Genomic DNA, 12319 nt, shown 5'->3' on the forward strand with positions numbered 1-12319 from the left:
TCGTGTATTGATTAGTCTCTATTGTGTGTAATTTCTGCTCTTATAAAACAGATGGGGCTGGTGCGAAAAAAAGGTTTGCTGGTATATTGACGCATCTGGTCTGATGCCAGTCAGAATACATTTTGTAGAATTGGTTTATCCATTTGCTACAGCTACGGCTACAGACACAGAACCTGCTTCCCTTGTGTCTGGCATAATCAGGGTCCAAAATTAACTGTTTACCGTATATACACTACTGTTTAAAAGTTTGGGCTTAGAATGATTTTTTCCTAAGAAAGTAAATAATACTTTTATTCAGTTAGGACACATTAAATTGATCAGAAATGACGTTTACATTTTACAAAATATTTCTATTTCAAATAAAAGCTGTTCTTTTGAAGTTTATATTCATCAAAGAATAAAGCAGCACAACTGTTTTCAACATTGATAATAATAATAGCATATCACAATCATTTCTGAAGGATCATGTGACAGCTTTGCCATAATAGGAATGAATTACATTTTAAAATATATTAAAGTAGAAACCTTTTAATATTAACTTCCAAAGTTATTTTTTTTTAATGGCTGATCCTTCATATATACAAACAATTGAATTTCAACCATGTAATTTATCAATTCCTGGTGAGTAACGGACAATTTTTACTTGCATTTGGAGCATGGTAAGTGCTAACTTTGGACCCTGGGCACACAACATCAACATCCATATGAAACGTCTGAGATAATATATGCTCAAAAAATGTAGTTTCCCCTGTCATTACCATCTCCTCCTCCTCACCATCCTCTCAGTCTTTCAGAATTAAAAGAATATTGCTGTTGGCGGCTTAGTCATAGAGATGGTGACACATTTAAAAAACTAACACATGCGACACTTGGTAGAGGGTGATTGACGGGAACTTACAGGGGCAGTTTGTGCCCTCAGAGCTGATGGAAGCTGTCTTCCCATCGGGACAGCAGCCGAAAGGTGTGTTGTCACAGGAGGATCGCTCCTCTGCTGTGGGAAGAGTGGTAGTTGCTACTGTTGAACCTGAAGAGAGAGATGAAGACGTCACACAAGCAGGATTTCTAGAATTTGATTGTACTAGTTTAAATTGATATCTCTATGTTTGTTTGATTGCAAAAACAATTAACATGTCAAGTTGTGGAGAAGGAAAATGATGGTGTAAATAATTACAGAGGCAGACGGCTCTATGGTTGACTCTTTGATTTGCAGTAAACAATCTGTGAGTAGGTGCAAAAATGACTTTTATATCTTTCTTGATGTATTCCTACTTTTTAGATGCTCATTATGCAGACACTAACAATAGCTTGTTAAAATTGTCTTGGCTATGGAGCCATCCTCACACCTACAAGTATATATACTGAAGATTAGGACTGAGGGTTAATATCTCCTGCTTGCCAAACAAGCCATAAAGCTGTCAGATGTTCAAGGGCTCTGTGAGTATGAGAGAGGCAGCGTGTGAACGAGATAGTGAGTGGTGGAAAATGACTTTTGGCATGGAGCTGGAAAGCATCCCTGGATGTCTTTTCATTGCATCTGTAGGCAAATTTATGAGCCGCTGCCCCCGAGATGCACGCTGGCCACCACACTGCTTCAGCCTTACAGGCTATTGGTTCACTGGGAGGCAGAAAGTCATCAGAAAGTCTCAAGAGATGCCTCCCACTCCGATGTCAGACAGACTTCATGTGTCCTGCGTCAAAGTGCGCTCCGGTCCAGCAGTGACAAGAGAATAAATCTGAGGCCCTGCTGCTCTCTCTTATACTAGTTCAGGCAGTTAAACAGTGTGTGTGTAGAGCTAGCATTAACTGAATAAAAATAGCTGGTCTACTTTATGTACTATGGTGGTGAAGGGCACAAAATCAAGAGAAGGGATTGAAGAATTTGTCACTTATGTGTCAACCAAGACACTATAATTAAAAGCGACTCTACTGGAGAACAAAATTGAAGTTTAGTGGCTTTTGGAGCCCATGACTGTTAGTTGTCTATGCTAGTGTGCTGAATTGTTGACCAAATGAACAGATCCACATTTAGAAACGGGATAAAAACGATGACTTCTAAACGGGTGTTTACAAATGTTGGTCTAAAAATGCTCTTTAGAATTACAACTTCCCCTAGCTCTAGCTACTTGCTAATGCAGCTAAGGATTATTTGAGTTTTTGACTGTGTTAACATCATACCTTTGTAATGTGTTGGGCCGCCAACGTACAATCTGAGTTCTTGGGGTCTTTAAATGTAGAGTCTATGTGCTTTAGTTCTATTTCTGACCAATACAGACTATGCACGAAAAACAGTTTAGAGACAGTTTAGAGAGAAAGGAACAGGCATTGCATCGACTGCAGCCCAAATTACCTTTAGAAGAGGCTTACTTATAAGGTTAGTGCACGTTAAAAACTGAAGCCAGACATTTTGGTGAATTATTCACCGAAGTGATTCCAAATGAAATTGCTCACTTAGCAGTTGGATGTCAGGTGTCAAAACCTCTCAAATAATGGGCGCTGAGATAATGGGCAATGTTAAATTGATATGCCATTACAATTCGAGAAGAGGTCATCTCACACACAAGGTCAGTCCATACAAAGGAGAATTTCATCATCTCTTGTCATCAGTTCTTGACAATTATACCTAAACCTCTTATGACTGAAAGATTATGGTGAATGCATTACCAAGTGGCTCTTCTCCGCTCTCCTCCATTCCGCTCACCATCTCGTCGTCCCCACTGGGCTCTCCACTGCCCGACTCCTCAAAGTAAGGGCTGGAGTCCTCGGGTGGGGATGAGGTGCGGGGTGGTTTGTAGGGTGTGGTGGGGCGGTGGGTGGTGAAAGAGCTGAAGAAATTTTCTGCCTCAACCACCCTCGGTGGAGGCTGTGCCTCCACTACGAAGCGGTCCAGTTCCTTAAGAATGGTGGTGGTGGTGTGGCCATGGCGCTGTTTGGTGATCTTGACGTGAGCGGAGGGAGGGGTGGTGCGGTGGGTGGTTGGGAAGGGGGTGGGTTTGGCCGTCAGCTCAATGGATTCTGGGAGAAAGCAGGAATGGAATGATGGGTAAGCATAGATGGAAATGTTTCTGTAAGCCTTCTTTCTCACCTTTTAATTCTACCTACACCCTCCCACCCATTCCTCTTTGCCATTAAAACAACAACAAAAAAAAAGGTTCAGCATGGTCTCAGCAGGGGATCCTTTTCCGGAGCAATGCTTTGTATGTCTCACAGATTCATATCAAAATCAGATGCATGGAAACACCAGGAATAAACCCACTCCTGCCTACAAAAAGCATCATGATTCAATCATATCACTTAAGCTTCATTACACCCCAACACCTGAACACCTGCAAGGGGTCTCTTTTGTAGTCAGACAACAAGGGCTTAGCCTTAAAGGATTATTTCACCCAAAAATGAACATTTTGTCATTTACTCGCACCTCATGTTGTTCCAAACCTGGATTACTTTTTTTCTTTTGTAGAACAAAAAGGAGAGATTTTGAATTAACATCCTTGTTGCTCTTTTCCATGCAATTACAATGACTACAGCTTTTAAGCTTCAAAAATGGCACAAAAGCACCATCAAATAGTCTAAATTACTAATATATTCCTAGTCAGTAAAATCTGGATAAGTCACAAATGAAAAATTCAGAACGGTTCTGTAAATTGAATCAACCAAATTATAGAAAATATCTGACAAAAAAAAAAAGATTTATTCTACTATCATAAACTAATGAGGAGAGCTAGAGTGTCAAGATTTTCAGTGAATAATGACTATAAAGAGATAGTTCACCCACAACTAAAACTCTGTCATCATTTACTCACCCGTATGTTGTTCCAACCCTGTAAAAATGATCTGTGGAAACGTAGGTTTTATCACCGAGACATTGCTCAAACTATCTTCCTTTATGTTCCACAGAAGAAAGAAAGTCATACAGTTTTGCAACAACATTAGGGTAATTAAGTTTCTACACACAAACTATTATATGGCCATGATATTCTTCAAACCTTAGAGAACCTTAATTTTTGGGTGCACTAGCCCTTTAAATTACCCACAAAACTAATGAACTGCACATGTAAAAGAACCGGGTTGCTGCACTGCATCTTTTTGATGTGATTCTTTGAGGTTTTTAAAAACTAGGTTTTCTGCCAGCTCAAACCGATCATTACACAGACTCTTGACCAGAAGTGTTTATATACTACTGGGTTTGAGACTGCAGAATACGGTTGATCTGCGAGAGAGTGTGCTTGTGCGTGTGAGAGAGTGCCTGTAGATATGAATTATATATACATATTCAGATGTTGCCCTCCTGTAGGGAGGCTTTAATCACAGACAGCCAGAGCCTCTAGTGATGAATGATTGATATAAATAGGGCAGAAAAGCAGGGTTTAGCTGCAGCTTCAAAGGAAGCCCTCACTTCATGAAGGCATCCGTCGACGGTCCAACCATTGCAGCCTTGTCAACACGCTCGCAAATCTCTCCACTGCAGCAGCTGAGCTCAAACTTAAAGACATTACCAATGCAAGAGCCTTCATCAAAGATGCATATTTAAAGATTGCGAAGACAATAATAACTGTGGTGTGGACGAATCGAGACAGATTTCGCCACAATAGGGACCGAGGGATCCACGCGCCCAATCATCCGTGGCTTTGTGCTCAACTTTAACGGATCCCCCGTGTACAGGCTAACCGCGCTTGGTCGGGAACCTGATAACACGCTAGCACAGCCTCTTAATTACATGCTAATCATCTCACATTTGAACAGCGAGTAGCTGACGAGGTGTGAAATACGATACCTTACAGAAATACTAGTTCTATCAGACCGGCTGTCACAGCCTGGGCGAGAGGGAGCGAGTGTGTAGATACACTAGCTTTGTGCGGGAGAGCACCGATGCTATCGGCGTTTGTCACGGCATCCGTTTTCTTATTTCGACTCGGCTGCACCTGTCATTCAGGAGCTCAGCGTAGCGTTAGCTCAGAGAGATCAGGGGTGTGGGATTTGAGTCGCCCGCCCCAGCTTTGGGTTTTGTGACACAAATACGTACGCTGAAAGAGAGCAACTGCCAACGGGAGCAGTCAGCTCGCCTTAATCAAGTTTAACGCTCCGTTTGGTTTTCAGAGAGGCAGGGTGAACAATTAGGAGACGCAAAAATCATTGTCATCTTCAGTTGGCATACCCGTATACTTACTCTTGAAAGGCTGTCATTAAGATGACTTTCTGTCTTTTCATACAACGTGTGTTTTGGGCGGAAATTGAAAGAGGCAAAGAGAGAATAGAGAAAGAGAAAGGCAGAGAAACTAAGAAATGAAAGGGGTAGAGGTGAAACAAGTTAAGCTCTATCAACAATGTATATAATGCCATCAAATACCACAGTATATAATTTAGACTCATCCTTCAGTTAGTAAAAACAAGTATAACTCTTGTGTATAACCTGACTATGATTCCAGCCTCAAGTCTGTCCACACTGGCAGCAGAAATATCACGCGACACAACACAACGACCAATCAATACATTGTTAAAATGCTGTTTGTAGAGCAGATTTTCTGACCAATGAGATTTAACGAGGGGTGGGGCCAACCAATACAAAATATAAAATCAGGGTAAATCACAGTAATTTACACTAATGCTCATGCCATCTTTTTATTAAAACAGATAAATTCTTACATACAAAATGTGAGTTTAAACATCCTTATAGCAGTGGTACTACTGTTGTAGCAGGCGAATAAACTCCAGGTTAAAGACTGTGGGAGGATTTTTCACTATGTAAATAGTACCTTGCAGGGTTTACTGCCTTTACATGGTAATGAGAAAAGTTGAAAAATTGGATGTAACTTTACCCAGACAAGGTTAGTAAGCACTTTTATCTCAGCAGACCTTCGAAACTGTGTATTTTAATGTCAGTCTTGTTGTAAAGCCTTGCCCCAATGGATTTCCATTTTAAGTTTATTTTTACACACTGAGGGATGGTTTGAAATTAATTTCTGTGGCATGACACGAAGATAAACTGGGTTTGAACCCGGAAAATGTTGTTTAGAACAAAAACGATAACCAAAACTAACATCTCCGCCGAGAGCCGCACGTCCCATATGCTAATGTGTAGGCTGCCAATTTGCAGCAAGTGTACAGGTGATGACACCATATGTGAGCACAGGGAACTGCCAAGACATGGACTCTTGATGGGCCAAAAGTTTCTCAGCCATTCCAGACCCTGAACACCCTGCGTCATGTACCAAGATGTGCCACTGATTGCCTCATCTGCTGCCTGCTATGGCAACATTAGGAGTAACTCACTCCATGTGGCGATTCATAGCACCGTTTGTCATCAAGAAGAGTTGATGATGGGTGAGCGTCAAGAGATCAAGGGGAGAAATATAGAGAGAAAGGCAGGCTTTCGGCTAATTCACATCCAGTCACACGTGAAATGAGCTTGTGATCTAACCCCTCCAGCTCAGGGCTGCCGAGCAGTGTGCAGCCTGGGCCTGTTTTACCCCACAAGTCGGAGCAGAAATTATTAAATAGTGCTGCTGTTGCCAGTTCCGCCCTAGGCTGGTGAAGATCCAACCTAAGCCCGCTCTTTACTTCCTCCCAGATCCCTAAATACACAGAATAGCAGCTGGATTCTTGTCGTACAGGCAGGTAACGCCAAAAAACAGAGCAAGACAGAGAGGTGCTCTGGTTAATGACAACAGGGATCATGGTTTAATCGTGATCTCTAAACATCAGTTTATTGTGCGTTGTGTCATAACCAGGCCCAGATTTAATCTGCCAAATGTGAGCTGAAAGCATAATCTACAGTGAACCTCAATTGCTGTTGAACAAGAACTGATTAGATGGTGAAAATTTGAGGTTGACCGATATGTTTTTTAATGAATATAATAATGATAAAAAATGATGTACTCATTTGTTATAATTAGCCTATAAACTTGCAAAAATTCACATTCAAATGACAATGCAAATAAGTGCATAGATTTGTAAACTTTGAATTTGTAAAATGTGTAAGCTGTTGTAAAATGTTTATTTTTATTAAAAATAATACAATTCAAATTATAGTAAATCAGTAAAACATTTCGCCTTATACTGCCTCATCAAAATGGCCAAATATGAATTAGCTTGGCTGATTTATTCATCTATAACTAGTGACAAATGAGTGTTACATGCCAGAATTTTTCTAAAACAATGACTAAACAAAATAGCTATAGCTATTTGGAGAATATTACCAAATAACCTTAGTGACAATAGCAGAAAAGGAAGAACATTTCAGAGGTAGAGTAATTTCAAATTTTGATTAAAAATAATAAAGGATATTTTTCCCCCTCTGAAATAACATGCTCTAATGAATTAATCACAATAACAACAATGCGCATTACAAAAGTAAATGGAGTTGAAAATGATTTTATGTTGAAGGCAAGTAGTGAACGATGTTCTGAAATTTTGAATGAGTTGACAGAGAATCCATATGGACCTGGTTATAGCTATGGAAAACAATGGAACATATAGTCTTGTTAGATCAAGCTGCAGCAGTTGACAATGACACTGAATCTCTTATGTGGCATTAACAGGTCTGACAGAGTGGCTGCATGGGCTGCTGTTGAAAATGTCTGGCACCTGCCATTGGCCCTGATCCAAGAATCGGCAGCTGGCAGTGTCCACCATGAGCCATGCCCATCTCAGAGCAGCTCTCTACGGAGGAACGCCTTCTGACGTGAGCTGGCATAGTGCTTCTTACATACAGCCGACATGAAAGTCTTAACCTTGGCCTTCTACCAGGTCCCATTTGCCCACGGATGTACAGAGCAACCGATCAACGATTTAAGAGAGAATGGGAGAGATGCCTTACTCTTTACACAGCTTGCTCTACCCAAAGCGGGCGTCCCAGCAGCATCAGCAGCCGGATTGCAGGTGCTTCGCTCAGACTGTGCAGTTAACTCCCCCTAATCCACACAGGGGTGATGCAAATCAAACAGCTCAAATGTCGCCCAGTTCCAGGGGATTCAAAGACTCCAGCCTGAAGCCAAGCAGCACGGCTCTATCTGCAGGGGAGCATCTGTCAGGCAGCTTTCCTGTCCCCTTGAACATCCACCATCCACATTAAACCCCCCATACCCACCCCACACACACCTGCAGACTTAGTGACCCCCTTCCTACCTATGGGCCAGGCAGTTTTCCCCGACAAACCCTGCAAAACTTCATTTCCTTAATCAGAATTGTTCTCTTTATTTCCAGTTAAAACATCTAAACATCCTTAAAACAAGACTTTAAAGCAATATTGTGTAATATGTCTTTTTTCAGAGAATATTTTGTGAATTTTATTATATTGTTTTTTAAACTTTTTTTCTGTTAAGTATTTGTCTTGGTTTATGGATATTTGTATATTCTACTGGAAAATAGACCATGACAATGATTAAAAAAATTATTTGTTTCTAAGTAAAAGGAATCATGAGGTTTTTAACTGACTTTGTGAGCCATTGACCTTCTTAATTTATCATTCATACTTTCTTTGACGTCTTTATGCAATAATGCAAAAAAATAGACAACAAAATTGAGTACAAGAGGCTAATCTCACCTTTGCACTGGCCTAAATGCTGCACAGTGATCTCCTTATCTTGTCGGCATGCAATGGTCCTCAGCTGGCACCGGTCTGCATAGGTGACTCCATCAGAACCACATACCTGTCCACAAACATGTCCATGTCCATTATTAGGGAAGAAGTCTTCATCATTAGAGTAGTTGTAGAGTTTAAGGTGGATCTGTGACCTATGCCACCTCACCTTGGTCTTATTCTTCTCGTCACAATCTGGCGATGGGCACTCACAGTGAGCCTGTCCGTTCACCTCCACACATGATGCCCCAAAGTGGCACACAAGCTCATCACAGGACTTGGGTGCCTGAGGTCCTGTGGAATAGTTGGGCCTCTGGTTAACACATAACCTATATTTAATACTAAAACAAAAAGGGATCTTTTGAACTTTTAAGGGTACAAAAACCAAACTGGGGTCTTTAAGCAGTCCAGCATCCTAAAACACAATACTGTATATGCTGGACATTTCAGTGTGGGCTTCTTGTTAATCCACTTCTGATATGAACCCTACGACCTCCACCGCAGACATTCATCAGAAAGACGGACTTGCATCAGTAGCAGAGCTGGGACCTTCCCTGCCACAGAAGTCTACTCTTTACTCTGACATCAGAGCGCTGGGCTGCACTGCCTGGCCTGCAGCATTGACTGGATTCCTCTTCTGCACTTTCATGTGGCAGCTTTTATCTGGCAGGAACACTGCATGAGCACGGCTATGCTTGGGATTGTGGAGTTCATTAAGCTCTTCACTTCCTGTCAATAGCTGACAGTGACTCCAAATTACTCACCAAGCCAACACAGGGGGTCACATCAGGATAGCATTTCACTGTCACCCCTGCTGCGCATTTGAAGATTCAACTTTGAACCGACTTCAACTTTCCAACGATTTAATCTGATTATAGCATATAGTCGAATGTAGGACAAATGAAAACATATAGTTTTACAGTCATCTGCTAATGATTCAGAATATTTAGTATTAGGTGGAGCATTATTTGGAAATTAAACTTTTTTACTTTTATTGTATGTGATAGTGTAGCCTCAGCTGTAGATACTAAAATAACTACTAAAATAGATATCTTATTATATACTATTAGATCTAGAAATAAGGTATTAAAATACAATTATTTAATGTTATGACCATTAACCAATAAATGCTCAATATGCTAATTCTATAAAATAATATTGTGTCATATTTTGAAATGGATGTTTATTTTCTGATTCGCTAAATATTATGGTTTTGATAAATATTTGATTAGCTACATATTGTATTATCATGATAAAGGTAATCTAAATGTGAAAAAAATACGAGAAACTAGGCATGTAATCATCCAATGTACAGTATATATATTAGACGAATATATATAATAATAATAAAGCACCAATTTAGTACGATAATCATTTTGGCACAGATATTTTGTTAATACCTCAGATGGTACCTCATTCGAACCCACGTCCCATTGAGAACTTTCCACAATGCCATGGTTCCAACATGACACAGAAAGCCTTTTTTGTCAGAGCACTTTTAGGCTATTAATTAACCAGGGCCGTCATTTTTGTTCTTTCTACTTGTACCCGACATTGTGAAAAACAGACCTAATTATAATTCCTAAAATCATAACCTAGCTGCATCCGAAGTGCAATCGTGGAGAGATTATCTGAGGTTTGTGCTAATTAAAATCCCGGCGTTACCTTTGTCACAGCCGTTGGCTCCCATCTTGCTGCCGTCGGGGCACACGTTGCATTTCATGCCCTTAACTCCGGGCTTACATGAGCACAGCCCTGACATCTGCTCACAGTCGTCACGAACCGAGCCCACTCCATCACAGTTACACGCTGAGAGAGAGAGAGAGAGAGAGAGAGAGAGAGAGAAAGAGAGAGAGAGAGAGAAAGAGAAAGAGAGAGAGGGAAGCTGTCAGCCTTATCTGCTTGAACAGTTTTGATTAGATTCCTTGTCTCTTTCTCTTCAATTTCACTCTGACAAAAACATCCACACATCCACCAAATGCATGCAGGCAATCTGAAGCTGCTCCAATCTGTGACCCCACAGCTACAGCAAAGCGCTCGCTCTGTGTCAATGACCGCAGTCTGGTGGAGTTCAAAGCAGGGTCAAGAAACCCTGGGGTGAGAGCGAACGTGGCTACAGAATGTGCTAATGCTCCGAGGACCCCTGGGACAGAGCACAAACTGTTTCAGTCATCCTTGTTTTTCTATCCTCGGCTTTGTAGCGCTGTACAAACACACATATACGTGCGTCGGAGCGTTATTGGTCTGTAGGCAGAACTTATAGGTCAAGCCACGTTGCACTCTCACAAGGTTCCCATTACCAGCGGTGGCTAGGAGGCTTAACTCGAAATGCTTGTTTTGACAGAAAGCGCATTTGAGGCCGGAAGGATACCGCACGTTAAACGAGTAGGTTGTCACTTCGGATTTTGGATTAGAAAGGAACATTTAGCACATTTAACAGAAAATGCCCTGAAAGCAAATCTCCAGGAACGGGACAAGAGAGGGGCGCTTACGTGTGCAGCCGCTCATGTTTTCTGTAACGATGCCTCGGAAGTTCCAGAATCCAGGCTCGCAGCGGTCGCACTTGAGTCCCCCGACGCCGGGTTTACAGGAGCACTGGCCGGAGGAGGGGTCACAGGTGCCTCCGTATGAGCCGTAATGATTGCACTGACACACACCTAAAGAAGAAGAAGTGCTTTTTAGAGGTACACAATCTATAACTTGACAGACAGACAGGATGCGAAAAAAGAAATTGCATGCAACACAATCGCAAACATATGAAATGTTTAATACACAGTGGAAGAGAGATTTTGGACAAACGGGATTAGACTGTGGGCAGGACTATTATTCTGTTTTTGGCCATAATACGAAAGTCATTGGTTGGGATTGAGCAGAATAACTAATATTGGTGCATCCCAAGCCCTCCCAACTCTTAAAAGTGAAAGTCTGTCCACTCACTTTTTGGATGAAGAAACAATTATTTTTGAATCTTTATTATTAAGAATCGTATCCTTATAATTTATCCCTATAAGACTTTCATTTTGATTGGCCATACTATGAAGAAAAAAATTGCTAACTTGCCATATAAAATGTCAGGATCAACCGGTTGCATTGGCAGTGTATAAGACTCAATTTCTAATATAGCTACAATGCACACTCTTTTGCTGCAGCAACTGTTGGACAAATGTTACATCATATAATTAATATTCATGAGCCTATAACATGCCCTCTCCCAACTTTATTTCACTCCTACGCTGCATCGCTTGATGGTTTTTCACATTGCGTCTTGTCAGGATACTACAGACTTCTACAAACACTAGGCATGTTGGACATACTTTCAATGGCACTACTAATATGAATACGTGAACATGAATATGAGTATGAACACATTTATTTAAATATTAAAAATAACATTGATATGCATCAACAAACACTACTGTTCAAATTGTTTTGATCAGTACACTTGTTTAATGCTTTTGAAAAAAGTATATCATGCTCATCAAGGCTTTATTTATTTGATAAAAATAAAGTAAAAACAGTAATATTGTGAAATATTATTACAAATTAAATTAACAATTTTATATTGTAAAATATTTTAAAAAGTTATTTTTATTTCTGTGATGGCAAAGCTGAATGTTCAGGAGCAATTATTCTAGTCTTCATGATCCTTCAGAAATTATGTTAATATGCTGATTTGCTTCTAAAGAAACATTTCTTTGTAAACTGTTGTGTTGCTTCATATTTTTGTGGAAACTGGGATGCTAT

General features: G+C 40.6%; 1 protein-coding gene across 6 annotated transcripts in view; it reads right to left on the reverse strand.

The window, feature by feature from the left end:
* The window catches only part of agrn (agrin), a 272520-nt gene that overhangs the window by 33763 nt on the left and 226438 nt on the right, over positions 1-12319 (reverse strand). For all 6 annotated transcript variants that reach the window (XM_079588149.1, XM_079588150.1, XM_079588148.1 and 3 more), the window contains 6 exons: positions 11068-11232; positions 10241-10384; positions 8745-8869; positions 8540-8645; positions 2662-3012; positions 899-1024 (listed from right to left, as the gene is read on the reverse strand). In XM_079588149.1, the coding sequence (XP_079444275.1) occupies positions 899-1024; positions 2662-3012; positions 8540-8645; positions 8745-8869; positions 10241-10384; positions 11068-11232 (1017 nt within the window). The remainder of the gene's footprint in view (positions 1-898; positions 1025-2661; positions 3013-8539; positions 8646-8744; positions 8870-10240; positions 10385-11067; positions 11233-12319) is intronic.

Source organism: Phoxinus phoxinus, assembly GCF_949152265.1.
Source record: "Phoxinus phoxinus genome assembly, chromosome: 18".
Classification (NCBI taxonomy): Eukaryota; Metazoa; Chordata; class Actinopteri; order Cypriniformes; family Leuciscidae; genus Phoxinus; species Phoxinus phoxinus.